The following is a 27,703-nucleotide window of genomic DNA, read 5'->3' on the forward strand; positions in this document are numbered from 1 at the left end:
ACTAAAAACGAAAATGATGTATTTTTAAAAAAGTTTACAGCCTCACTAGTGGAACCTAGAGGCTGAAATGTGAATTACACCTCACAGTAAATTAAAGTTGGGTGAACATGAACCTACAAACCTCTAAAGTCCAGATAATTTACTATAAATAATTTACTATAAATTCATGTCTGATGCACACAACCACCTAATAATTGCGAGAATTCAACATATCAAGTTTTATTTTCACCTCAGAAAGTCATACAATGAAATTCTTGCTGGTCTTACACATACGAAAGAAAAAGGCTGCAGAGCAATTTATTAACATTTATAACTGCAGACTTTAATTATTTTCATGAATGACCTACTAAGTATTACTGCTGATCTGATGACTTTGAACATGTGACACACTAACCCGTTATTAATGACCTATAATCATTTATAACTGCTGACCTGATGACTTATCAGGAAGTATGAAACATTTAACCCGTCATTAATGATTCATAGTCATTAAAGTTTTGGAGCGGTCAGCCTGGCTCGGCTCTATAAACATCCTGATTGGTGGTTCGTTCAGGGACAAGTGTGACTGCGGTCTCAGCATTTTACAGCCTGTTCAAAAAAATGTTTTGTAATTGTTGTTGTTGTGATAATAAACTGGTGCCATTACAGATGTTTTACTTTATCCAGCTGAAACCGTCTTCTAGCTTCACCCAAAAGAAGATTTAATAATAAGTTCTTGGTTGTTTTTGAATAGTAATTAATTGCTTGTGCTTATGAATCGCATACATGAATTTATAGTAAATTATTTTGTTCGCACAAGATAAAAAAGTCTCACCTTTCAGGACTTTTGGGGTTTTGTAATAAACAGGAGAAAAAACCCATAAAATGAAACATCTAATGATTTTAGGGGCTTAAAATGCTCAATTAATTACATAACAGTCACTGAGATTTTGTGAAAAATGGAAAACATTCCTCCCTTCAGCAGAATGTGTTCAATAATTTATGGCAATCTGCTCATTAGATTTTGATATTTCTTGTGTACAAGTGGGATACCTAGTGGTGCAGGAACAGGAAAGGTCAGGGGGGTCACTAAAAAACATCTTTTCTAAAAAAAAAAAAAGGATTCACTCTCTTAGAGTCCAACCAGTGTGTTGCTGTAAGTTGTTCTGGACCAACGTGTAGGTCAAGAGGTAGTTTTGACCTGTCAAGAGGATGGACGAAAGGTCAGGAGGTCACCGTGTTTTATGGCCGTCTGCCAGATGGTCTTCCTCTGGATTAAAGAGGTGGATGGACGGATGCTTCTAGATGAGTTTAAATCAATAAGAAGCATAAAATGTCATATTTTTAAATTGCTTTGAATATAAACATACAGTGTTTTATTGCTCTATATTATATGACATACAATATTTATACTATGTGTTTTATACAACATACTTACAAAGTTTTACATGACAGTCATGACACCGTGCTTCACATAGGTCTACATCATTTTAGGGTTTGTAATCAATTGGGACTAAACACAGAATTGATTATTTTGAATCATGAGAATTGACAAATAGTTTTTAGTTTTCAGGATCTGATATTTTGTTCCACTATTCAATACCATTAAAAAATACCATTTTCCCTTCAATTGTGGAGAATCTCTGAGATATATTTTGCATAATTTCACTTTTACATAAACTGTTTAATAATGCAGACATTTTACAAGAAGAAAAACATTCGTCTTCACAGTTAACAACATGACTGGTACTAAAAGGTGTGGCACAATAATTCGACATGTATTTGCAGAACCAGAACGACTACTTCTGTGATAAGTTTCTCGGAATGAATAAACTAAACGAGCCCTGCCCTTATTACTGCTGTGTTTATTTATAAGCTGCTGGGCATCACACATCTACTCAGCTGAACGCAGCTCATTTGCAAATTCACAGGATGTGATGTCACGTAAACATAAACATTGTGCATACAGGCAAGCGTTCGGTGTGAATAGGTTTGTCATTGTGTTAATTCATGTTTTTGTGTCCTCCCGTCTTGATTACTGCAATTCACCGTTCACCACCCTGAGTCGTTCTTCTGTGTCTCGCCTCCAGTTGGTCCGGTGTAGGGCACACATCTCACCAGTGTCGGCCAACCTACACTGGCTACCAATAGCTTGTAGAATTGATTTTAAAATTCTTTTAATTACCTATAAGGCACCATACGGACTGGCCCCAACCTATATATCTGAATTATTGTGACCACGGTGAGATCAAACTAGGCTTAAGACCAAGAGTGACTGTGCTTTCGAAGTTGTGCCCCCCCTCCCCAACCTCTGGAACCGCCTTCCCTTAGTAATAAAAAATGCAAAGTCAGTCAACAGTTTTAAAAAGCTCTTAAAAACTCACCTGTTTCGTAAGCACTTTATTGCATAATATCTGATCACTCTCTGTATTGCTCTCACTGTTTTTATTGTTGTATCTGACTTCTGTGTATTTATTATGCTTTTATTGTTTTATATTGATGTTATGTGTTGTTACACTTTTTTTAAAATTATTTTTATTTTATTCTATTTTATCTCTCTCTCGTTTTATTTGCATTGTAAAGCACCTTGTGACTCTGGTTTTGAAAGGTGCTTTATAAATAAAGTTTACTTACTTACTTATCAAGCATAAATTATGAAGTTTACCAGCCTTGCAACAGTATCTGTACTGTAAACATCAAGCGGAAATGACTACTTGCTGCTACTTGCTGACCTTCTTTTCCTGTTTCCTTGGTTGACCATAAAAAAAAAACGAAAATGATGCATCCAACTTCAAAATGAAACCTTTATTTAATTTCATAGAAAACATCAGTTTACAGTTTAATCATCAGAAAAGTGCTGAACAGAACAATAACAAAAGTCAACATGATCAATAAGAAAAACTGGTTACGATTTTAAAGGAAGAGACTTTTCTCTTCATCAACAGGAAAGGAGGAGCTCCCATTGCCCAGCAACGGTTCCTGTCACACTGAATTGAAAACATCATTGGTTATCACACAGACTGTAATTAAAAACTAGGGACTGAAACTATCACTGACTACCAGCCAAATACTGTGAAAATGTTGGTTGTGCCTGGTGGGTTTGTAGATTCAACTTGGCATTTTGGCACAAAACCAACCTTTGTTCCATGTTACTATGTGTTGCCATTTTGGACCAGATTGGAGGTCTGTTGGTTTGGAGATATGAATGAAAAGGGGTTTAAAGTGCTTCAACTCAAGATAACCAGATGTCCTCATCAGACATTTTTAAGGATGTTGGAATCCAAGACTCCACAACATTTGACCCTTTTCATCACCGGAAGAGTTAATCACAAAAGACTATAAGACCAATTTGAGTTTTATTGTATTGTACAGTGAAGTAATTCAAATATGTATTAGTAAACCAAGAAATATGTCCTGTAATTGTTTGTAGTGATTACTGACATTTTGGAATGAACTGTGCGTACAATCCAAGCGTGTTCTTTGTGTGTAGTAGTCTTAGCAAAGTCCCTTTGATCTCCTTTGTCTTCCGCTGAGCTCCACGCTCTTCTCTTCACATGATGGGGTAGCTGGCGAGGTTGGCGATGCCGCAGAGGTTGCCACGGTTACGTGCCATCAGGATGTAGCCCTTGTGGCCCCAGCTCTCGCTCCAGCTGTCAGGGAAAGACAAAAGACGGCAGACAACAGAGACGGAGAGAAAGACGTGAGAGGGGTTGAGCACCACCAGGAGTCAAACAGCATTTCAGCTCATCAGTTTGTCACCAATACAGCTGACAGAAGGCATCAAATCTGCGCTACACAAACAAACATGTTTCATTTTGGTGGCGTTATGTGCCACCTGATCCTGTTCAGACAGTTGAAGTGTCCCACCTGTTCTTGACAATCCAGTACTTCTTGCCCTTGGGGGTGACTCCGTAGCCCACTGCCAGCACGGCGTGATTGATGTCATCTTTGTTACAGTTGCGGTCGTAGTAAACACCTGGGCACATGACAGAGAGGAAGAGTGAGCGACCTGTGTGAGCCCGAGGCCACGGCAGGAAAGATTCAGAGCTGGAAGTGCATCAGTGAGCCGTTACAGCACGACTTCAAACTTCAAACATACAAAAGCTACAGTGTAGGTCATACAAGTTTTTATATTGATTTCTCTTTTTCAAAACCATCTTGCAAAAACATTAAACTTGCTTGACATAAGGTAAGTGTTCTCTCACAGTGAGATTTCTACAGTTAAGTTTAAAATTCTCCATGGTGGTGTGTTTAAGGATGCTTCAACTGAGATTTTAGTGCCAACTTTTGCCTCAAGACCAGATCCAGCAAACAAAAAGATAATGTTCAGATGTGTTTTCTGTCATTAAAAAGGTTGCAGGTCTGCAGCCCGCTGTGAAATGTTGACTGTTAGAGCTTCCTTAAATGCACCACCAATAGGGAAGGTTTAACACGGTCTCTGCTCATAACTGCATTACAAAAACACAACATAGATCATAAAAATGTAAGTGACTAAATGTACTGGAAAGAGGAAAAAGGCGCTTTTACTGTATTTTATGTAAAATTGTAAAGTAGGTGTATGACAAACAAGGGGGCAAATAATTCAGCGTCTGTTATCAGAAAACAGATGTGTGACAAGTTCACTGACCTCTCTGGTAGAACTGGAAGCTGCTCTGCGTGGCATCGATGCCCACAGACACCGGACCCACTTTAAACAACGCCACAGCCAGCGAGTGCTCGTCGCCTACCGGGACCTCCTTGTAACCTTTGCATTGAGCTGCCATGCCTGTTGAATTGTAGCGACAGGGCTGGTCCTGCAGACAAGACAAAAAAAGAGGAAAAAAAAAGCTTAATATATTTGTTTCTTAATTCTCACTTGATAAACTAGTCAAATAAAAATTAGGGCTGCAAAAGGCAGTTTTATAGCAGCGGTACCTGAACTACAACACTCAGAAATCCTCTAATGCGGTGTCAGTAAACTCCACACAGCATGGTCATGGTTAACAACCTGAATGTTTCAAGGTGCTTTATAAGAAAGGCCACCATGAATTTCTAAATGACAATGAAAAATGTACAGTAATATAGACTGCAATCATTTAAAGCAAGAATGGCAAATATTTGATAGTGAATTGAGTATTTTTGGGGTTTGAACTGTTGTTCGTACAAAACAAGACATTTTATGATGTCATGACGTCAACTTGGACTCTAGGAAATTGCAATAAGTATTTCTCTAAAGATGAGTGTCAAATAAGCTGATGATAAAAATAACACCCGCACACTGAACGTTGTGGTTTTTTAAAAAAGTCTACGGTGCACATTTCTCACGTGTCTGATCGCATCCTGCACTTACAAAATGAGGAAGCTGCAGCCTTTCCTCACAACACATAGGTGACTAAAGAGGAAACTGCTTCGTAAGACAATGGCAGAGATTCCACTTCATCATTTCTGCTGAGTCACTTCAGACGACTGTCAAATATTTGCTGCTGCTTTACGGTCAAAATGGTCAACGCTTATGAATTTTTTTTCCTGTTGTGTGTTCATGTGATCGGAGCTACGTGTGACACCCTGACAGCCAAATGAAGAAATGTCAACCACTTTGGTTTCAGTCCGTGTCTGCAGCTGTGTTGTGGTAAACAGGCGACTTCTGCTGTCGTCATTTGGATTTTTTTCAGACTCCTGGATATTTATATTTTATAACCAGCATGTTAGAGGAATAGTTCCATATTTGGGGAAATACTTAACACACACTTAACTTATTAGCTTCCTTGTTGAGAGTTAGATGAGAACATTGATACACTCACATGTTTGTACATTCAATCTGAAGCCGGAGCCAGCAGGCCGTTAGCTTAGCTTAGCATAAAGACTCGAAACTGGTGGAAACAGCTAGCCCGGTCCGTCCGACAGTAACTAGATCTGTCTGTTGTCATTTTTATGCTTTGTTTTTTTGTATGGATTTAAGCAAATGAGATGTTTGTTTTATCATTTTGTTAGTTTTTTTTAATCTTTGGACACAGCCAGGCTATCTTTCTCTCAATTTAGAAATGATTGATAGGAAATACAGCAGTTGGCAAATCCAAAATGTTTCCCTGAAATCCACTTTTCAGTGATGTTTGGGACACTTTAAGATTGTATACCTTTCTTTTTCTTTAGGTCTGACTAGTCATAAACTGGTTGTGACTATCACAAACTCTATTAAAGTCCTAATCATTCAGCGAGGTCACCAACAAATACTAATTAAAACTTATGAATTAGTCTCAGTTGCACTCCATCTTGCACTCATGCATTTATGTTTAGGTTACATCAAAGTCTATAAGCGCTTAGGTCTGAGGTTTGGGATTGAGACTGGGTCTAGTTGCAGTTTGTCACAAAACAGGAAGTCTTACTAATAACAATAAGGGAACAAAGTGTTAACATGTGACAGGAAAGCAAATGTGGTGAACCTCAGTTCATGTGGACATTTCATTGCTTCAACAGCAGCAATTTAACCCACTAAAGGGAAAATTTCTTGGTTAATTCCCCAGTATGTCTGGCATTGTCCCTGTAACAGCTCACTTTCTTACCTGTCCAACGTATGGGTAAACCGCCTCAGAGTCAATGCCTCCGTTTTCTTGCACATATCGGAAGGCGTTGGTCATGTATCCTCCTCCACAGCCGTCGTTCTCTGTGACGCAGTCCACCAGGTTCTGAGGACTGAGGTCTACCAGCTGCCCTGTCTGCTTGGCCAGCTGGCCTTCAAGGGCCCCGGCGGAGCTGAAGGCCCAGCAAGAGCCACAGGCACCCTGCGTTTTGACAAGAAGGTGCACATGGTTGGTAACATGGTATAAAAAGAGAATAAATATGTGCACTTTAAGTATGTTACAATTCAGGCAGACTGATATTGTGGAGCTGGTTAGTAGATTCATGCAATTATGTGCTGCCACTTTGGACACCGTAGCTCCTACCCTAACCCATCATGGATTAATGACTGTGTCTGGAGCACTAGAGGGGTATGTAGACATGCTGAATGGAAATGGAAAGCTGATGTGCAATTTTAATGCCATGAAAGAGCTTTTAAAAGAGTTTAAAAGCACTGTAAAGTAAGACATTTCCAAATAGTTCTCACACCTTATTGCTGCAAATCCTGACAACCCCAGATTGCTATTAAGGACCATTAACTCTCTTATCTACTGCCCTCCTGATTCCAACAAATCTGTTCTATTGAGAGATGTGAGACATTTCGGTCTTTTTTGGTCGATAAAGTTTCCAGCGTTAGAGCCCAAATCAGACATCTCTCTTTATTCTACCACACAGTGAGACGTATCAGGGTTTTTATTCATTTTATCTGGTATCTCCAGTCAGATTTACTGAGGATGATTAACGGCATGAAATCTTCCTCCTCTCCTTTAGATATTTTACCCACAAGACTTTTAAAAGAGGTTTCTGCCTTTTTATCTTCAGATATTTTATCAATATTTAAGAATTCTTTAACTTCAGGGATTATTCCTCCAATTTTTAAATTGGCTGTGGTGCAACCCCTTCTGAAAAAGTCAAACCTTGACACCGACGATCTTAATAATTTTAAACCCATATCTAAATTACCCGTCCTTGCCAAAATACTGGAGAAAGTGGTATATTCTCAGCTCATATCTTTTATGAATGACCATTCACTCTTTGAAAAGTTTCAGTCTGGTTTTCAAATTCATCATCGTACAGAAACTGCACTTCTAAAAGTTTTAAATGACATTAGTATGAATTCAGATCGAGGTTGTTGTACTGTTATGGTGTTGTTAAACCTCTCTGCTGCGTTTGATACAGTTGATCATGGCATATTAATTGATCGATCGACTAGAAAACTGGGTAGGCATGACTGGGACTGCTCTAGACTGGTTCAAGTCTTACCTGAGTGACAGTTCCTGCTGGGAATGTCTTCTCTAGCTATGCAAATATCATCTGTGGCGTTCCACAAGGGTCTATTCTCGACCCTTTACTGTTCTGTATCTACGTGTTACCACTGGGTCAAGTTATCCACAACTCCAGTATACTGAAGTGATGGTGTTTGGACCCAAAGCACACAGGGATCGTGTAAATCAGAGTTTAGTTTCCCAAGGTTTGCAGTGCACCCATGAGGCCAGAAATCTGGGAGTAACCTTTGATTCAGAGCTGAACTTCTCTAAACATTTCAGCAATATCACCAAATCAGGAGGATGCACAAACTCTTGTTCATGGTTTTGTTTTCAGCCATCTAGGTTACTGTAACTCATTATTTGCTGGACTGCTCCAAAAGTCCATCAACCAACCTCAACTTGTACAAAATACCACAGCTAGGGTTCTTACAAGACCTCCAAACAGAGCACATTTCCCCTATTCTCGCCTCATGGCACTGGTTACCAGTGGTCTTCAGAATTGACTTTAAAATTTTATTGCTTGTTTTTTTTTTTTAAATCACTAAGCGACCTTGCCCCATCTTACATTATCGACGTTCTTACACCCCTTACACCCCTGCTCATGCTCTCAGATCTGCAGACCAGCTGTTGCTCTCGGTCCCCAGAGCGAAGCTTGAGACAGTACGGCTCTACAACCGTGGAATAACCTTCCACTGAGAATCAGACAAGCTACCTCGGTGACCTCTTTTAAAATTCTTAAAAATTGAATTTTTATAAAATGGCTTTTAAGAAGAGTTTTTTCTTTTATCATTTAGTTATTCTTAAGATTTTTTATTCACTGTTTTTTTTAATCTATGTTTCTGTTTCTGGATCGAATTGAAATTATTCTAATTTGTAATTACACTGTGTATTTTCAGTTTTTAAGTCTGTGAAGCACTTTGTAAAGTTGTTTTTGAAAAGTGCAATATAAATAACGTTGATTATTACTATTATTCATCTAAATAACAGAATAAGAAAAGAACTATAACAAAAAAGAAAATTAAATCAGCAGAAAAGGGGGCAGAGTAATTAATTTACACCAAATCTCAAAATGAGAGGAAAATTGCCTCATTAATACCCTATTAGCCTAATGGAAATCAAACCGATCGATTAATGAGAAATGAAAAACAAAAAGGAACCAGTGTGTGCATTCTCCTGTATGTCCACTGAGGGGCAGACTTTGACCACTTTCATTCTGTTGGTCGGCTCAAAGAATGTCACTATTGTTCTTACACAGTGTGGTTGTTTGAACAGCAGTGTGCACATGTCACACAGTAATAATCTGGTGATATTTTACTGGACTGAACTGATTCACCTACACATTAACAATATGGGACACACTGATATTGTGTTTTTAAGTTACTTCAATTGATCAAACACTTCTGCTATGATCAGCTGTATAGGTCAACCAAACAATATAGAATGAACATATTTTTAATAAAGGTTTGGAGCAAAGTTTTAAAAGATTAATATTGGTGTGATTTTTATTGTTTAAGGTCTTTACTTCCAATAAAGGGAAATCCTTAATCCTACAGCATAAAATGATCTTTTGGACAATGGTGTGCCTCCATCTTTGTGGCAACCGTTTGGATAAGACACTTTACTGTTTTAACATGACAATGGCTGCATGCACAAAGTCAGGCTAACAAAATGGTTTTCCCAGTTTTGTGTGGAATAACTTCACTGCTCTAATCCAGGGCTGGCCTTATCACCCAGCATCACTGTCAGACCTCACTAATACTCTTGTGGCTGGATGGGAGCAAATCCCTGCAGCCAGGTTCCAACATCTTATTGGAAAGCCTTCCCAGAAGAGTGGAGGCTGTTATAGCAGCAGATTAATGACATATTAAACAATCATAAATAGATGTAATGTGCAGGTGTCCACATAAATTTGGCCTTGTTGTGTTTTTAGTAATAGATATCGCCTACACACAACTTACCTAAAGGCCAGTATTGTCTGACCCAAACCGATTGCGGTCTAGGAGAGCAGTTTTTTGAGTTTTGTAAAAAGAAGTTTAATCTAATTTGACATCTGAAGCAGAATTTTAACACCTGTTTTCCTCCAAAGAACAGGATCCCCTGGCCTGTGCTGGAGAACAGAGCTGCTGTTTTAATGCTCTCTCAGTCCTGAAACATTAAACCTCAATTAGAGTCATTGTCTGAATCTTTAACACTTGCTTGGCTTTGAGTTAAACCACCTCTGCTGCTCCTCCTCAAGGCAAAGACTCTAACATAATGCTGCTCTGGGCTGCTCCCAATTTAAAAACTGCAAATTTGTAATCACATCAGTGCACAGGGCAGATGTTCTGAGTGCAGCATTGAGCTCTCGTATGACTGAAATATTCTTCTAACAAACAAAATATCAAACACAAAACCCAGTCACCATAAAGTGCGCTGGGGAGACAGCAGAGGGGTTGTTAGTATGCAGAGAGTGCAGTCAGTTTGCTGCATAATTCATGAACAACAAGGAGCTTAGGAGCAGCTCAATAAATCCTGTTTATGGCTGCAGTTTCTTTTGTATCCACCAGAAGGCGACAACATCCTGCACATAAACTGACATCAAAACGACAAATACTGAAACAAAGAGTAAAACAGCAGAATCTAATGGTAATAAAGATAAAGATCAAGCTTAAATTTGCCCAGTCTACCTCTAAAACCAGCTGCAATCAATCTTTGTTGAGGGTAAAATAAAAAGAGTATTAATTTTAGGCTGATTTGCATAATTTTAAGTTAATAAACCTGCCAAATAATGTGGATTTTAGTATTTGCCTCACAATACCTGCTACAAAAGCATAGCAAATATGTGTTCCTGTTTGCTAAAAAAGCCAAAATCTAAAAAACTAAACACAAAGATGTATAATATTACATAACCAAACCAAAATATCAAACCCCGCCGAGCCTTCTGTGCTTCATTATCAGCCCTGATGTTCATTAGATACCATGACATCACTCCGGCGTTAATCTGCCTGTTAGCAGAAAGCACAGATGTACTCCATATTTCAATCTATGTACTTTCTGCTCGACCCTTGTTTACATAAATAATACCCCGGCTGTCCAATCCACTCACAATGACTAATTACATTTAATAACCAAATCCATTTCTTTGTTTTCAAAGACCATTAGCAGTGAGAACAGGCTGTTTCCTCCAGCGGGTTACGTGATCGTACTCTAGCTGGGATTGTGTGCTTCCTTTTCCGATTCTGGAGCAGCAGGAAGGTTGATACTAGGGAGGAAAAACTGGAGGTTGTTTCATGGTATTTTTCCGAAAGCTTTTACATAAGAAAAGATTTACATCATACTCTGAATCTCATGCATTTCAGCCTTTTTTTTTAACGCTACGGAGTGCTGCTCTAAAACATGTTGGAGAAGGTTTTTGAAGTATTTCATTTCAAAGCAGCAACAAATCAAAAGGCTTTTCACTGTCTGGTGTAAACCTTGTACCATCACTGCAGGCTACTGGAGAACTACAATTTACTGAGCTTTGAGAATCTTAGATTATTCTCAAATTTGTGCCTAGTTTATAAAATTTTAAATGGTTTGGCCGCTTCCTCCACTATGTGACTTTGTGTACACTCACTCAGTAAGTTCTGTTAGATCCTCCACAATATCCTCTATACAAGATTGGACCAGAGCTCCATCTATGGTCTCATTAGCACAGGTAGTCTTGCTTTTAATTTGACAAGTTTACATTATTCATTTCTAATTGACATTGTGGGTGTATGTGATGTGCTGTTGTGTAGAGCTTTGTATTTTTTGTTCTGTGTGTTTTTGCTTTGTACCGTTTGTTGTTATGCGAACTGCAGATGTAAATTAGCTTTGAGCTAACTCTGGTGCAGTGCATCTTTTATGCTAAAATCTGTACACTGTCCCGAATAAATCAATGCAATACAATACAATCTCCAAAACAATCATGTCAGCTTTTTTTCTGGACTTGTTCCTGAACTCACCTAATGACATTTGTAAGGATTTCATAAGACCAATTGGATAAAACAATATTATAATATTTATCTTGATATTTCCTGCCTTTTACTCTCTTACTAACACTGTTCTGTACTGGCTTTTCTCAGAGTCCCTAAAACCCTCAAACAAACTTCATTACAGGCCAAAACCCTGTCTATTGTCAAGGTTGACAGGAGTAGTGAGAGTAACGTGAGACGCTGGCAGTTCCTGTTTTGTTTCTGGTAAAATATGATACAGTCATATGATGCGGTTTTGGTTGCTGGGTGTACTGAGGTGTATCGCTTTTATCATGTGATCTCAGTATGTGATCACATTGAAATTTTCTCTTGCACGAGCCCTGTCCTCGCTCGTGTTTTGATAAGGTGTTTTTGTTCATTGTCAAATTTTCTAGAACTGAGACACTGTGCGGTTTTTTGTCTATGTTGCTGGTGCAGTGCGCTGAAGGTGGAACAATTTATGCTAAATATTTAGTCAACCAACAGGTTCTTTCACTTCCTGCTTGTGTGTTGTCGTTACTGCCTGCACCTACCTTCATTAAACACCTGCAGGATTATTCTTTGTAATTCTCATGTTAATCAGACATTTATGAATAGGTTTCTGAGTCTAATAGCTCCATTCATGCACAGACTTTTTCAGCCATCATGCTAGCCTCATGCTAATTGATTATTACTTCTTCTATTTAAACTGTAAATTTTTTCAAGTGCAGCTGCTAAAAAACAAACAAATCTCAAAGTTTGAATCAAATCTGACCTGGTTCTTCACTGGAGTCACCATGCCCTTCTTGCGGTAGTCGACAGATTTGGGAATTTTGGACACCTTGTCGTCCAGGGCCATGGTGAAGCTGCGCTCGCTGTTCTCCGGGACCTGCAGGCCGGTCATCTTCTCGACCACTTCCTCTGACGTCTGCATGGACAGAGACACAGCTACGTTATATTTTAAAACACAGGTTTGTAGCTGAGGGTCTTCTGTGCAACAGCAGAATGAGTTTCTTGATCAAAAAACATTACAAGAAGCAAAAAGTTCAGAGGTCAACAGTCGGTTGTACCACCGCCAGACATAGAACAAATTGAAGAAGATATAGGAGAGAGGGGGATTTGATTCAGCAGGGTGATGGAGGATGAAAAGTATTTCATGAAGAGATGGGTTTTACAGTTTACTCCAAAGTGAAATGTCACTTTCTGTGCTGTACTGATGTCAAAAAGGGACACCAGAAGATGTATAAAAGTATATATATATATATGAAAAAGCTACAACATTTATAAAACAATGCCATAAAAGACGGAATAGAAGAGAGAGCAATATGAAGAGCAAAAGAGGAGGTAAAATAGCAGAGAGTTGTTGTTAATTTTTACGTGACTTCAGCGCCATTTGTTGGCTGTCATAGTGAAACCGATGGTAATACGATATTTAGCAAACATAAAAAAATCCTGCCATTTATTATCATCAGAATTCCCCCGGTGCTTTCATTACAGCTCAGTCTGCACGCAGAAAGATCATTAATGGAAGAAATACAGACCATCTGTTAATTTTTATTTCATTTCACTTAAGTGCTTCCTGTTAAAATGAAAATGGAAATGCATCCTTCGTTTCCCGGCCACCTGTTCTCACATAAACATGAAATTGGCCATTCAGGCAGAATTTGAACGTGTATACATGTTCCTGCCGCTAATAAATGAGCCTAAGCCCTGGCATGCTAGTTTTAGGCATCCCCCCTTTTCCCACCTACTTTTGATATACAGCTTGTTACAGCCAGCATCTTCATGCAGAAACAGACTATCAGTCATGACGTGCGCTGACATACGTGTCTGACTACAGCTGATTTAAGACCACCAAATCCATTTTATGTCACCTCACTGGGATGCAGCATGCATGAGTGAAGCAGAAACACGCTTGATGACAGCCGAGTGCAGCAGCTAAGAGCCAGAGGAAAAATATGAATATCTGATATATTTAATCTGGAAGCATGAACATGTGATACAAAATCAGATGTTGAGGTTAACGTCACACGAGCTATTTAAATACTTGTTGTGACAGCTGGTTAATTTTTACTTAATTTATCTGAGACAACAGGGTGAACATTGGCACCACAGCAGCTGGGCTGAGCCGGTGGTATCATAACATAAAAATAATAAATAGTAAAGAAATAGTGACTTGATTGGTATTTGGGGAGATACCTCTGTGCTACAGAGATGGAAAAGTGATGGAGCAGGAGCAGCCAGAAATACTGTAGATAACAAAAATGGTGTCCACAGCGTTGTGCAGGACATTGTGAAAGTATGCAAGACAAGGCAAAAGAATGCTACACTGATGCACTACATGGGGTAAAACAACAAACTGTTTTCATTCTTAATGTCTGTATATTTGTCAGATCAGATTTGAGCGAGAAATGTGAGCTCAAGCATGCAGACCTGCCTCAGTGTCTGTACTCACCATGTCTCCCAGGTGGTTCATCCCCATCTCAAAGGAGTGTATGCCCAGCGCTGCCTCCTGGTTATGTGCATCGATCATACGCATGTTCTTCTCCCAGATGGCCCTGCGAATACCCTCTTCATCCTGCGACAAACAAGGGTGCTCATTTCACTTTGTGTCAAGAGGACAACATAAAATGTACACTTCACTTTAACACCTTTAACAGCACTTTTATCTTTCTAATTTTCTAGTTTAGGATGAGATGTAAAGCCCTGTGATGAACAACATGTTCGGGCTGCTGACAGAAACAAACAGTGGAGTTTATGTTTGGCTTCCATGATCGCTTGAATGCAAACACCTGATAAATATGAAGTGATCACAACATTTCAAGACTTTAGGAGTCGATCACAGGAAGGCATCATTAAACAATTACATAGAACTGAAAACAACGGCAAACAAAGTCAGACAACAGAAGGCTGCACTTCTTGTCAATATTTGGAGCATTTGAAGGTATAATTCAGGTCGTATTCAGTCTAGAAATTTGAACTTTGGAGCATCCAGCCCCTACAGTGAGACACAGTAATGGAGTCAGCAGCTATTTCTTCACCACTACTGTGACACTGATAGTCCTCATAAAGGGGTCGTAACATGTACAGAAATGTACCCAATATTTCCTATATTTCAGTCTTCAAGGATAGGTCAGGTATATTGGATCAAAAGTTAGGTGAACACTGAAAGAGGTTTTGCTTGCTGTAATCATTAATTCTGTTCATATTGGTCAATAAAAGCTCCCTCACCAATGTGCTTTCAATGTAAGTGATGTCGGTCCAAAAAAAAAGTTCTAATCAAGTGGATATCTTCCACAGTTACAGTCTTTTTAGTACAAAATTGCCTTTTTGTGTTTCCCTCTTGAGCTGCAGTGGAGGGATAGTAACAAAAAAGAGGAAAATTTGTACTGAAAAGACTTGATTTGACTAATTTGGACGGCTGAAATCATATTAGCTTCACATATGAATACATATTTGCAAGGAAGGACGGCTGTGGATTTTGTCTCCCACCACACTGAAAGCACATTAGGCAGAAATCCTTCAATGGCAGCAAGCAAAACCTGTTTCAGTGTTCATATGGTCACCTGATGATTGTTTAAGAAAGATTTGAAAAAGTTTTTCTGGCTTCTTTCCTTCCTGCATCAACACCTGACAGCGGAAAGATATTAATCTGGGCAAATAGGGCAAATATACCTTTTAATTAGCAAAGAAAAGAAGCTTGTCTCTGATACAGCCCCCATTTCATTAATTAGGCCAATTAAATCAGTGCACATGCACTAACACTCTTACCTAGTACAGCTTACAGCAACATAATGATCCAATGCAATTTGTGTTAAGATAGTGCTTTATGTTTTATTTTTACATAGAATATTTGTGTCTCATCATCACTATGTGTGTCTAGTATGTGCCAAGAAACATCTATGTCTTTCATTTATAAGCAAACTGTTGAAGTTCAATATGTGAATAAGATACAGCCAAGTGCTTGCTTGGTTACCTATTATAAACCCATGCTGTACTGTTGGTACTATTCATGGTCTTAACAACCATTAGCATAACTAGAATAATTATTTCTCTCTAGATATCCATTCCACTAATGGAAAATGCAAATGATACGAGGAGACTTTGATTCTATTACAGTGGAGTCAGTTCAAGGAGGGTTGAATTAGACGAGGAATACTGATTAAAACATCTTGAGAGAGAGAGAGAGCTATGCCGTCTTTTCTGCCGACTACACAAGAATGTAAATATGCACCCGATACAATAACGATCATATGAATGCACACACACACATTCAAATGAATAAATGCATGTACACAAAGATACTGCAGTACTGTAGATAAACTGCACACACACACACACACTCCACAGATGTAAAGCGGTGACCTCTAGCCGGAGGTGAAGAGCGGAGGGATGACAGATGTTCATTGAGTGCCGGAAGTAAATTCACAGTCGGCTTTGGTTTAACACCAACTAAACTACATTTCACTTCGTTCTTCACAGCCAAAGAAAAACTAGAATGAAAAAAGAAGGGGATTTTACTTAAAGAGAATCTGAGAAATGGAGTCAGGTGTGAGGAAATTCCACTGCTGGGAACTTTTAACACCTGCTGACTGCTGTAAATTGACCTCAAATGAAACTACACTAGCAAGAAAGGATGACGTGTTTTTTGTGCATATGATTTCAGTTGATCAGATTGGTTAAAAGGCCTGTTTTTGCATGATTAAGTCCTTAAAGAGGAACTTGTTGATACAAAGTAAGAAAAACAGGCAGTCAGTTTGGCAAAAGTGGGTCTACAGCCTTTTGGAAATTAACTTATTTGAATTACTGGCTGAGGATGACAAAGATGAAGTCACAGTAAATTCTCATTGTGCATGTCCTGCTTTACTTTTGGTTCTCTGTTCTCTAACTCCATCTGTCTTGTTTCCACTCCGGGCCAAAACAAGGAAGTAGAGCAACCAGTGCTGCCCTCACATTTTCTTGCTTTTCCATCTGACATTGTTTCCCTCAGTATTTACAGCATGTAGCCTATTACACGTGTGGTTTAAGTGTCGAATGTCAAATGCGATCACATGTTTTTTTTTTACATGTGTGTTAAAGATTTACAGCTAATGATGTTAGATAAACTCTCCGGCTCACTGGGGATAAGTAGCTGCTGTGTGTGTGTGTGTTTCTTTTGTGGACACACACATCTGTCAGCAGTGATTCTTGTTTTGGCAGAGAAGGAGCTCCTCTTGATGATAAGGTGGATCTTAGAAGCTGAGGCTGGAAATATCTTTTCTTTCACATCAAACTCTGAAGAGGAGATGCGTAGCCATCATTACCAGAAAGAATATGTTTTTTTTTTTTCATAAATAATCTGACAATTGCCAATGTATGCATCCCATGATGATGTTCTTTGTTTCCACTTTTCCTTAATTTCCAAGTGATTCTATTTGTGGAAATCTGCACACTGAAATAAATTAGCAGAGAACAATAAGAGAATCAGGCTGTCAGCAGAATATCACAGAACAAGGTTTAAGAAACATCTGGTGTATTAATAAAAAATATATATATAATATAATAATTACATTTACTCTAGCCCAGAATTTAAAGAAACAACAGTTCATAAAATGTCACTTTTTGACAAGCAATAACACCCTACCTCAAATAAATATTCACAGTATTGTCATATCTGACCATGTCGGCTTTTACCTCAACTTTAACTCCACCTCAATATTAAATCACTTTGGTAAAAACTACAGAAAACTGCCCTACATCAGTCTCTCCTTTCTGCTAAATGAAATAAGACACCAGAACTTTGTGCTATTTTTTAAATTTCTTGCCTGCAATACAGCAGAACATAAACATTAAAATAATTCAAGCTGGTACTAATAATCACAAAAATCCGAAAAGTCTTTATGCTGATGATATAATCGTATTCACTTAAACACCACGAATGAAAGTAGCTCAACAATCTAAATATTTGGGTGGGCTGGCATCATCCAATATTCTAAAATACTTTCAACTTCAGTACATAATGAAATGGATAAACTTCTAATGCAATTCTTCTTCTACAAACAGACTTTCTGCAGTAACAACACTGAATGACCTCCTTCACATCTGTAATTGTAATATTCTGAAAACAAAAGTCAGCCCAACCTGTAACAATATCTACATCTCATCAAACCTGCATTCTTCATTGATTTTTGGCCTCTTGGGGGCAGCAGAAACAACACAACACTGACGTACCGTCACCTTTAAAGTTGATATGTTGAACTTAGCAAACAGTTGCTTATTTACACCCAGATTATAAAGGATTGACTCATCTATCAGATACTTCTAATAATGAGCTGTTATAATCATTTTAATTACAAAATCAACATACAACACTGAACATTGGCAACCAAACAGAACAATAATGCCATCTAAATGTATGCTCTGTATCACCATATAGTTACTTAAACCCTTTAAGTATAAATTTGTAATTGAGCAAATTGCGCATTGACCTGTAGAGTGAATGCAGCTTGAATAAACTTCTAAGAGGAACATCTGCACGGTTAAACGTTCTCTTGGCAGAGCCGCATCCTCCCAAATAAATATACACCAGACTGGTGACAGCAAAAACAGGCCGACCGAGAAAGAGAGGAGACTAACAGTGAACTGACTGGCTGTTAAATTGACTCAGATGTAGACAGACAGTGAGTCAAACACGAAGACGTCCACATGTTGAGTTGAACTCACTGAAGCAAAGAGAGACAGGAGGCAAACAACAAACACCATACAGTACTGACGCACTTAAAGGGGGGTAAAGTCACTGATATTTGGAGAAATGTTCTGGTGAGAGACAGCTGTGGTGCACACTGAAACTCTAGTTCTAATTAAGATGTGACTTCTTTTCTTATTAATGCTTCCTCTTTCTTGGTCCTGACTTTTGTTGCAACTTCTACAGAAAAATGGGTTTGGTGCAAATCCCAAGAAATTTGCAACTCTGCAAATATGAGTAATTTACATGAAAGCAGTGATTGGACAAAGTGTGGACATTGTGCAAGTGTGCAGCTTCAATTTGCACGTGATTGTTGTTTTTTTTTTTATATTTAATTCTGATCCTTTCATTTTGATTGTCAAGCAAGTTGTGCAATTAGGTTTCCTCAGTTGAAGAGAGCAAGTCACATGAGACTGTTCTCACCAGAGAACCAAAGGCATTATCAATATGTAAAAGTAAGTTTTAGGAAGAGGAATCATAGTGAGTTCAGATTTTAGTATAGTGATGTGCACTAAATGTCTTCTTCTACAACAGGTTGCTTGGTTTTTTTTTGTGCAGAACTATTATTTTACTATTCAGAACTAAGACAGAAACGTTTTAACCTGATGATGATGACAAGATGTCTTTTTTAAAAGCTTGAGTAAAATGCAAATTTTTCTATCAATTTGTAATTTAGCACCAGGTGCTCCACATCTGCTGCACAATTCCTCATGCAAAACCCCAAAACATGTATTGTTATATGTTGGTATCTGATATGTTAGTCTCTTATGGGCTCTTAAGGCTTGTTAAGTCCCTACCTCTCATGTTGGCCTTGCAAAAACTGCTCAACACTTACCGAAGGCCTTTTCAAAGTGGTTATAGGTATATCTGCCTGTCCTTCATGATTTTTAACCCTTTTGTTATGAAACCTTGCTGTGTTCTTATTTTAGACCGTAGTGCACTTTGTAACATTTTGCTGAAGTATGCATACAGGAAATAGGAACACACACTGACCAGGCCGTTGTATTCTCTCCTGTGTGTGACCTTCCACTGCTCCCACTGGGCGTCCAGAGTGGCTTCGTCCAGATGGGCCAGAGCTGAGGCCACCAGCAGCAACACACACACGCACGGCAACATCCTGGAAGAGCAACAGCACATAAACACAGACGCAAGGGTTCAAATACATACACATACATCATTATGTCTGACTCAGGAATTGTTCTCAGTGTGGTCAGAGAGTCGTTCCGCAGAAAGAAATCAAATTATGGTTTCTATAGACTGTTTTACTGTTTAATCACTGTGTCTATATTTTTATATTTCCCTCTAACACCTGATTTCAGAGGGAAGTTCTGCATACCAACCAGCAGTCAGCTGTTAGTCTAAGAGCCGTTTCCTATTCTGCCAGGAAAAAAATAGTCTTGGAGGGAAAATACTGAACTCATGCCAATTTTTGTGAAGTCTTGTTTTCCTTTGACACAAAAACGATCAAATTTGGGGCGTAAATTAATATCATCTGTCAGCAGTAGCTTCATACCGGACATGTGAGTAGCAGCCACCCACATAAAGAGTCAAATACAGCGACATAAACAAGCTAACTTTGTTGATGTTTTGTTGGAAAAGTTCACTCTCCAAACTTAACCAGTGCAGAACATTTTCGCAACCTTTGCTTCTCTCTGCTTTCCTGCCCGTCTGTCATTCATCAGCTTCTCCTTCTTGTTTTATTACATCCTGCTTCTAATCTGCATTTTGCGACTGTTGTTTCCAGAAAAAGGCCACTGACCTGTCGAGTTTAAATAAACTAAAAGCAGAAATGAAACTGTGTATTCGCTGTGTGATCTGAACTGCTTTACATTTTAAGCTTCCCACACACATTGATTAAATCTACCATGGTTTCACCTCTGGGTGAATCAACAGAAATGCCATCATTTAAATAGCAGCCTCTTGTGATCTATGCAAATAATGTACAGTTTACAATATATGCAATGTGCTGTATTGCTGTATGGGTCATGGATATTCCCATGGTATTAGTTGCTTTATGTTTAAAAAACCCCACAATGTACATAAAGCATCTGTATTTCTAATCCTTTTTTGCATGAGTACTTCACGTTAACTCACCAGCAGCTCAGACTTCCAAAACTCCTATTCTGTTAAGGTGCAACTGGGTCAAAATCATTCTTGCCTAATCCTAATCCTATTAGTGTTAATTACTTTCTTAGCTGGAAAAAATACTTATGGATTTATCTGAGCCTCAATTCAAAGGGAAGGCATTTTAAAAAGTCAAACTCATAATCTTTACTGAAATGAAATGAAATGAATTCTGCGTCGTTTTGGTTCAGTTAAGTTCACTTACACATAAGTTGGTTTACCTCAAGTGCAACACATTACTATTAGTCTTGTCTAATCCTTTAAGACTCGCCAGGAGACAGACATAACAAAACTGAAAGTAAAGCTCTTTAACAGGAAATCAGTCAACTTCTTTTTTTTTTTTTTTACCTTAAATCCAAAAAAGTCAGAGTTTGTTGAAGTCCTCTTGAGTCTACTGCTGTGTTCCTCTGCTGCTGCCGAAGTAGGTCAGTGTGTGAGTTTATATCTGTTGGATTTTGAGGAAGTACAATGGGAGCTCCAGGTTTGGGGAGGAGTTTTTCTTTTTTTTTTTTTTTTCCAAAGTGGGGGAATTACATCTGGTTTCACTCGGAGAGCAAGGATCCATAAACCAGATGATGTCAGGTGTCGGATTACACAGACGCCTCTGACAACTTCACAGACTGGCGGTGAACTCTGTGCTCTGACGCTGCTTAAAAATACTTGGGATTTTTTTTAATTAAAGTTAGATGTTGGACTATATTCTCTGTCGAACCTCAAACGTCAGTTTAATAATTTATCAGACCTTAAAAAAACTTTATGCACTTTGCTCTGGGCTGTAATGTGTATGAATCAACATGATATGAAAGAGGAAAAGGCTTCCAGACTGCAGCTATTACTTAGTTTAAATAACAGTAAAGCATTTTAAAGAATAATTCTGTACTTAATGTAGATGAATGGATGAACCCTGAGGCGGTCTACTGGCTTGACAGAACCAGGTGAATTTGGAATACATTACACCTCTCTCTAGCATTTTTTCCGAACCTAATGTTTATGTAAAGTAACATCCATTAAAATGCAATGTGACACTTTTCTGTTGAATTAATTTCCAGGGATTGATGAGAAAGTAAAAAATCCTTCCTCAGCAATGTCACATAATCTTTAACAGCAACAACTTGGAGAAGATTGTCTGTATTTGTTTTGGAGCTGCAAAACCGCCCTTTTACAAGAGGAAATGAAAAGGATACTGAACTAAAGAAAGTGCAAAGTTGTTTATAAGCCCTGCTGTTTATTTGTAATATTTCACTTATTAGGCTACTTAAAGGGGACATTTCCAGGTCTATATGTTTATTGAGCCCACTCTGTTCTGAGTGGGTTGCTATAAACAATAGTCATAGGATTTCACTGGGATTTTACTCAAAATGTAGACTCCTCAAATACATCCGTTCATGTTCGAGCCAAAATCTGATCCAAAATATGCGAACAGCCAGTGGAACAACCTTAGCAACAAAGACTGCAGAACGCATGGCTGTTTGTGGGCGTGGGTAAATGATCAGATATCAGTTTCATGGAGAAGTAGAAGTAATTGAAATGTTCAGAGCAGCATGAAGCCCTGGCCTTTGACCTTTAGGAAACATTTTTACATATGTTCACATCAAGTTTTGGAACTTTGACTCTGTTTAACATAGACATCCAACATTATCACAGTAAATAAATGACAGAAATACTTAAATCCTCCAGCCATGTAAAGTATGATACAGGGATTATGATGTAGATTCTGTTTACTACTAATTTGTTTCACCAGTTGTGTTTTGAGAGGAAGTGAAATTATTGCCTGGATTAATTTCCCAGCCAACATTTTTTATAGCGTAGAAGGTGCTACATTGCTATACCACATGCAAGTCAAGGTATCAAAAGCATTGTTTCAGTTAACAGGAGTAATTAATGTTGTACAATAAAATGTGAAATATATTAGGCTTATAATATACATATATATTTTACATATATACTTTTGACATGAATTGAGAACTAAGTGAGGAAAAAAATGATTGTAAATCTGATGGTATTGGGTATAAAGATGATCTGAAACTATAGTAAATGTGCCATTTTCTGTGTATTATGATATTCCACCTTATACATGGACGTATGATCCACATTTTGAATGAGGTCAAAGGTCAAATTTCCATTATAGACCTTGTAAAAAATCACAAAAAACAAACAAACAAACCAGTGAATATTCACAGTTAGACCCTCAGGTATACAGGACAAACAGCGGACAAGAGTGCACTGAATATACAACAACATATACAACATTTTATTGATTTTTGAGGGTACTGAAGATTAAGAAGCCTTTTTTCAAAACTCTTTTTTGGCTGACACCTGCACATTCACCCAAGAAGACAGCTAAACACGATGCATATTTCAGAAATAGGTTGTCAAGAGCACCTTCTGAAATCTACCATAAGTGTGAAAAGGACTGCAGATTACATATTTCAGTCCAACATCAGACCTGTATATCATGTTTTATTATAATAACAGGATCAAAGTTTTGAGAAGAGCTTTTAGCATTAATACAACAAGAATGTGACACATCAAACTTGATCATGAGCATGAACTTATTCAAATAAAATTCCCACGCCAGAGCTAAAATACATCTTCACCATATTTATTTTCTCTGCTGTGTCGTCTGGTTCTTGGTGGATACACACTTCCTCATAGTGTTAGTCAACAGCCTAATATGTCAGGTCTGTGTGTATATATATATATGAACATGTCGTGTGACTCCTATAGTCATACAGAAGTCGACCACATGTAGTCAGTCACTCGTCTAAATATAACGTAACGTCCCGTGTACCTCATATGTCCAGTGATACATGTCTGTGTTGCAGTAGGTTACTCATACATGTAATTAGGTCAATAACATCAGTCAGCAGTATGAATGGAGAGGCTTTAATAGTACTACAGCTACTTCTTTTACTGCTTAAACTGTATCTGAAACTATATTAAAACTCCTACTACGACTACTGTGATCTACTACAACACTCATCATAATCCCATAATAATAAACCCCTTGTTCAATGTTTTATATGTGATGTGTTTGTGAATAATTCTGTGATTTTTTCATGTGAGTGATCTGTTTGTACTGTAGCAGAACTAATGTAAAATCTGATTTTGATGTAATTAGAATATTTGTTTTTCATAATTATTCACAGAGATATTTGTCTTGTGAACAATGTCACAGGTATTCCACTATCATTGTGATGATTCATGTTTACTACATGTTACAGACTAGGGCAAAATGTTATCCACAAAATGATAACTTTGTAAAGAAGAAAGCCACTTAAAGCTATAATATGTAACTATTCTGCATTAAGAATAGTTACATGTTACGGTAGACGCAGCTCAGCTAGCAGCCTCTACCGGACATCCTGTGTCCACTGAACAGCGTCGGAAAAATACTGATTTTTTTTTTTTTTGAGAGAAGCAGAACTCTACAGATAATTTGGCTCCAGTAAAAACATCCTGAATGATGATGATGATGAAACTGGAGTAATCCTAAACCGAAGAGGCTGGTTGTTTAACAATGAAGACAACAACTCCCATGATCCCATGCTACTTCACACTGTCTGTCCTCTAGCGGCAGAAATTACATAATGAGACATTGAACAATGAAAAGTTTTTCTACACTTCCTTCTATTATAATAGCTACTGTTCTTCTCAAATGAACTCTGCAAATCACTGATGCTTGTTTAGCTGTACATACATTTTAATCATTTGTATTTTAGTTGAGATCATTATGTTTTTTTGAAATTTTTGAGTAGTTAATAAAGAATTGTGCCAACATTTCTGCTTTGCCGTAGAGCCTAAAGATGCTGATGTCAGTCAGGTGATTCTTCTGTCTGTCCAACACTTTGGTCCACAGCAGCAACAACAACTGGCCTGGTTACCATAACATGTATTACTAATACTCGTGGTCCCCAGAAAATGACTCAATATTTGGTGATAATTATTTTTTCTCGCACCAGCCTCAGGTCAAAATTTCCTCTTGACCAACACATTAATCCAGATATATAAAAGTGTATCAAGTATGACTATTCACCAGACTTCCATAAATTTGATGAATGATAATGAATCATAATGTAAGACTAAAACATCCTCTTTTACAAAGGAATATGATAATCTAATGGTAAATTACCATTAAAACATTTACTGTAAAATTCCTGCTACCCAGAGCATAAACCTTTTAATTTTGGAACCTTTATGAGTTTTTCCGCTAGTGTCACTCTAAGGCCAGAATGTCTAATTTGCATGCAGGCTAGTTCATATAGGCAGATGTCAATGAAACATACTGAGCTAATGCTGCACTTCTGCTGAATAACAGCCACTTTAGATTGGAATGGAAATGGGTTTATGGTAAGTGGTAAAACAAAGTGCACCTAACAGTGGCATAAGAAGAGATAACTAGCTAAATTACTCAGCAATATTGGCTACACAGCAATATTTAGCTAAAGTTTGCTAACATTAGCTAACGTTAACCACTGTAACCTACTGATCACACAGGAACAAGTAAGGCTGAGTGTGTTAAACTGAGCAAAGATGCATTTCATTTCTTTATTTTTTTTAGCAGAACAATGTGTTATTTCGTCTTTCAAAAGTGACAAACTCTTGCTTTTATGCTCCCAAAAGGATAAACCTTTATGACTTAAATAAACCCATGAACTTTCCTCTGGTGCCACTCTTACAACAAGTTTTATCACACTCTGATTTGTTTCCTTTTCAATACTGACAAGACTCAACAAATAACAAAACTGCCCGTATGTTTTATGTTCCACTGAACACTTTTGTATTGTGTGTTGGTATATCGACCGTATGGGTGTAACGAACATTGCTGCCTTGAGGGGGTTTCACCCTTTCAGTCTCATTCTCTAGTGTATTTCCCCACACATGTTATATAACACTGAATTATGAGTGCAGGTCTAATGGTCTAATGCTCCAAAGAACTTTATTGACAGTAAAATGCATTCATTCCCCCCAACAACATCATTTTAAGAGTATTTCATGTAAATGCAGCTATCTCTCTCTCTCTCTTACGTTAGCGGTGTCAGCGCTCCTCAAGGTCACGGACAATCTCTGGCATGCTAAGATCTCCGTTGTGTTAAGATCTCTGGTGTGTTAAGTGCAGCCCAGGCGAGCAGCTGCAGGCCAGGCCTCTCATCACTGACAGCTCACTTTCTATCTGATTGATGGCTTTTTTCTTTTTTTCTAAAAGCGTCTGCTCGCTGGATTTCACTGGGCAGCAGAGTGCATCTTAAGCTCCTTTAAGACTCTTCCTCCAGGTTCCTCTATGACCACTTTAGATAATGAGAATCATAGTGTCTCGATTGATCTATCAACCGGCACCCAACCCCCCTCTCAGCTCCAGCGTACATACCATCAGGCAGCAGGTCAAGACCTGTGTGCAAATGCATGAGTGTGTGTGTGTGTTTGTGGGCTTAGTGAAAGGGGAATGAGTGCTGGCTGTGATAGATTCATAATCCAATATGCCTTACTAAGGTGTTTACCAAGTGGTCAATGGCTCTATTTTTATTGGGAGTGTTAGAAAATCTATTAAAAGATTCTCTCCAGACATTTATTAAGACATATAAACATACTCCGCTTGGAACAGTAATGCGTGTCTGATATGGTTTTACCATGAAAAAGTATAATCACCACTTTAAAATCCTTCAAATGACACCTACTCATTCTCCCTCATTAAAGTTTCCAGAATCTACGAATATGCAAATATATTCATGGCGGCGTGCAGCAGTGCAGCGGCTTCTCTGGAACCCAGTTATGATGTAAAGAGTGTTAGAGGCTCTTCTCTAAATATAAGTGTACAGATAACACGACCAGTGCGACTAGGCCAAGAAGGTACAGCCCAACCGAACTTCTGAACATTATCAATAACTCTCCCGCTGAAGCTTAGAGCGGACACAACGCCCCGTGGCAATGGACTGGCGTAGTAGACTACAACAGCTCAGAGACAAGAGGAAGCGGTGTGCACGTAAGCACAAGACGGTTCAGCGGGCTGGTCTGTTAGCCAAGCTAAAAGCTAACGATGCAACCAGGCCGTCCATTGCTCTTTCTGGTCGACATTCACTCACCGGATAACAAAATGGATCTGATCTGACTGAGCATTCATCGGGAGATGAGGGACTTTTGCGTTTTTCTCCTGACGGAAACTTGGCTAAACAGTAATATACCAGACTCGGCTTTTCAACTCGCATACCTGCCAACACTCCCGATTTAAGTGGGAGTCTCCCTATTTTTAATCCTTTCTCCCGCTGTGCTCCAGATTGGTAATTACTCCTGTTAATCTCCCGATTTCATATTTTCGTATTTTTCTTTATCACAACCTGTTTCTGGCACTGTACAGCGTGTGTGCACAGCTGCTCTCTGCACAGTCTGTCTTTCCTGTCCTCTGCTGCTGATATGATTCACTTCCTGCAGGTTCTGCTGGTACAGAGAGAGGAGGTACTGGTTTGTCACAGCCAGTAACTAAGTTTACAAGAATTTGCCAAATGTTGAGATACGTGGCAAACTCAGATAAACAGTTAGGCTGCATACAGACAACTTTCATTGTGATGTGCTGTGGTCGTATAAAACATACCAGTGGTAGATTGGACACTGCAGGCAAAGCAGTTTATAATATCACTTTTCTACATGTTTAAGCTTGTTGAAAAGGTGGTTTGATACCTGAAGTACCTATTGACTTTCTACTCATAAAGGTTTTGTTGCACTTACAGTAACAAGTGTATCATCACGTCCAGTCAAATGTTATCTTTCACTTCTTCATTGTGCCTACTAAAAAGAAACCTGACGCCCAGTTTGATGGTAAATTTCTTTTTTCTTCCCTTTTATTCCCTCCCTCTTAGGACACATCTGTTTCCCATTTGGGCTCATTCTGTGAAAACTCACCACAAAACTTTAAACAGCTCAGCTCCCAGAATCCTCTGCACAGTCATATGATCAACCTGCTGACTCAGGCCATCATGGGATGTTATTTCTTCCTGCTATTACAGAACTGAGTTGGCTCTGTAATAGCAAGAAGTAATCTTACATCACAGTGTTGCTGCACTGCAGAG

The 27,703-nt window shown here is 38.4% G+C and overlaps 1 protein-coding gene across 1 annotated transcript; it reads right to left on the reverse strand.

Annotated features, from left to right (window-relative positions):
- Window positions 1–2,769: 2,769 nt before the first annotated feature.
- LOC122987003 (cathepsin K-like) lies at window positions 2,770–21,187 on the reverse strand. Its single transcript, XM_044358578.1, has 8 exons — window positions 20,991–21,187; window positions 19,512–19,635; window positions 14,250–14,372; window positions 12,570–12,722; window positions 6,519–6,737; window positions 4,607–4,772; window positions 3,847–3,955; window positions 2,770–3,629 (listed from the first exon to the last, which is right to left on the reverse strand). The coding sequence occupies exons 2-8, from the start codon at window positions 19,632–19,634 to the stop codon at window positions 3,530–3,532; spliced, it is 993 nt and encodes a 330-aa protein (XP_044214513.1). The 5' UTR covers window position 19,635; window positions 20,991–21,187; the 3' UTR covers window positions 2,770–3,529.
- Window positions 21,188–27,703: the final 6,516 nt, after the last annotated feature.

This window comes from Thunnus albacares, chromosome 8 (assembly GCF_914725855.1).
Source record: "Thunnus albacares chromosome 8, fThuAlb1.1, whole genome shotgun sequence".
Taxonomy (NCBI): Eukaryota; Metazoa; Chordata; class Actinopteri; order Scombriformes; family Scombridae; genus Thunnus; species Thunnus albacares.

Coding starts and splice junctions, on each gene's coding strand:
- LOC122987003 (XM_044358578.1), bottom strand. CDS start 19,634: ATGTTGCCGTGCGTGTGTGTGTTGCTGCTGGTGGCCTCAGCTCTGGCC. Junction 14,373..19,511: donor GGAGAGAATACAACGGCCTG/GTCAGTGTGTGT, acceptor TGTTTGTCGCAG/GATGAAGAGGGTATTCGCAG. Junction 4,773..6,518: donor TTTACCCATACGTTGGACAG/GTAAGAAAGTGA, acceptor TCTTGTCTGCAG/GACCAGCCCTGTCGCTACAA.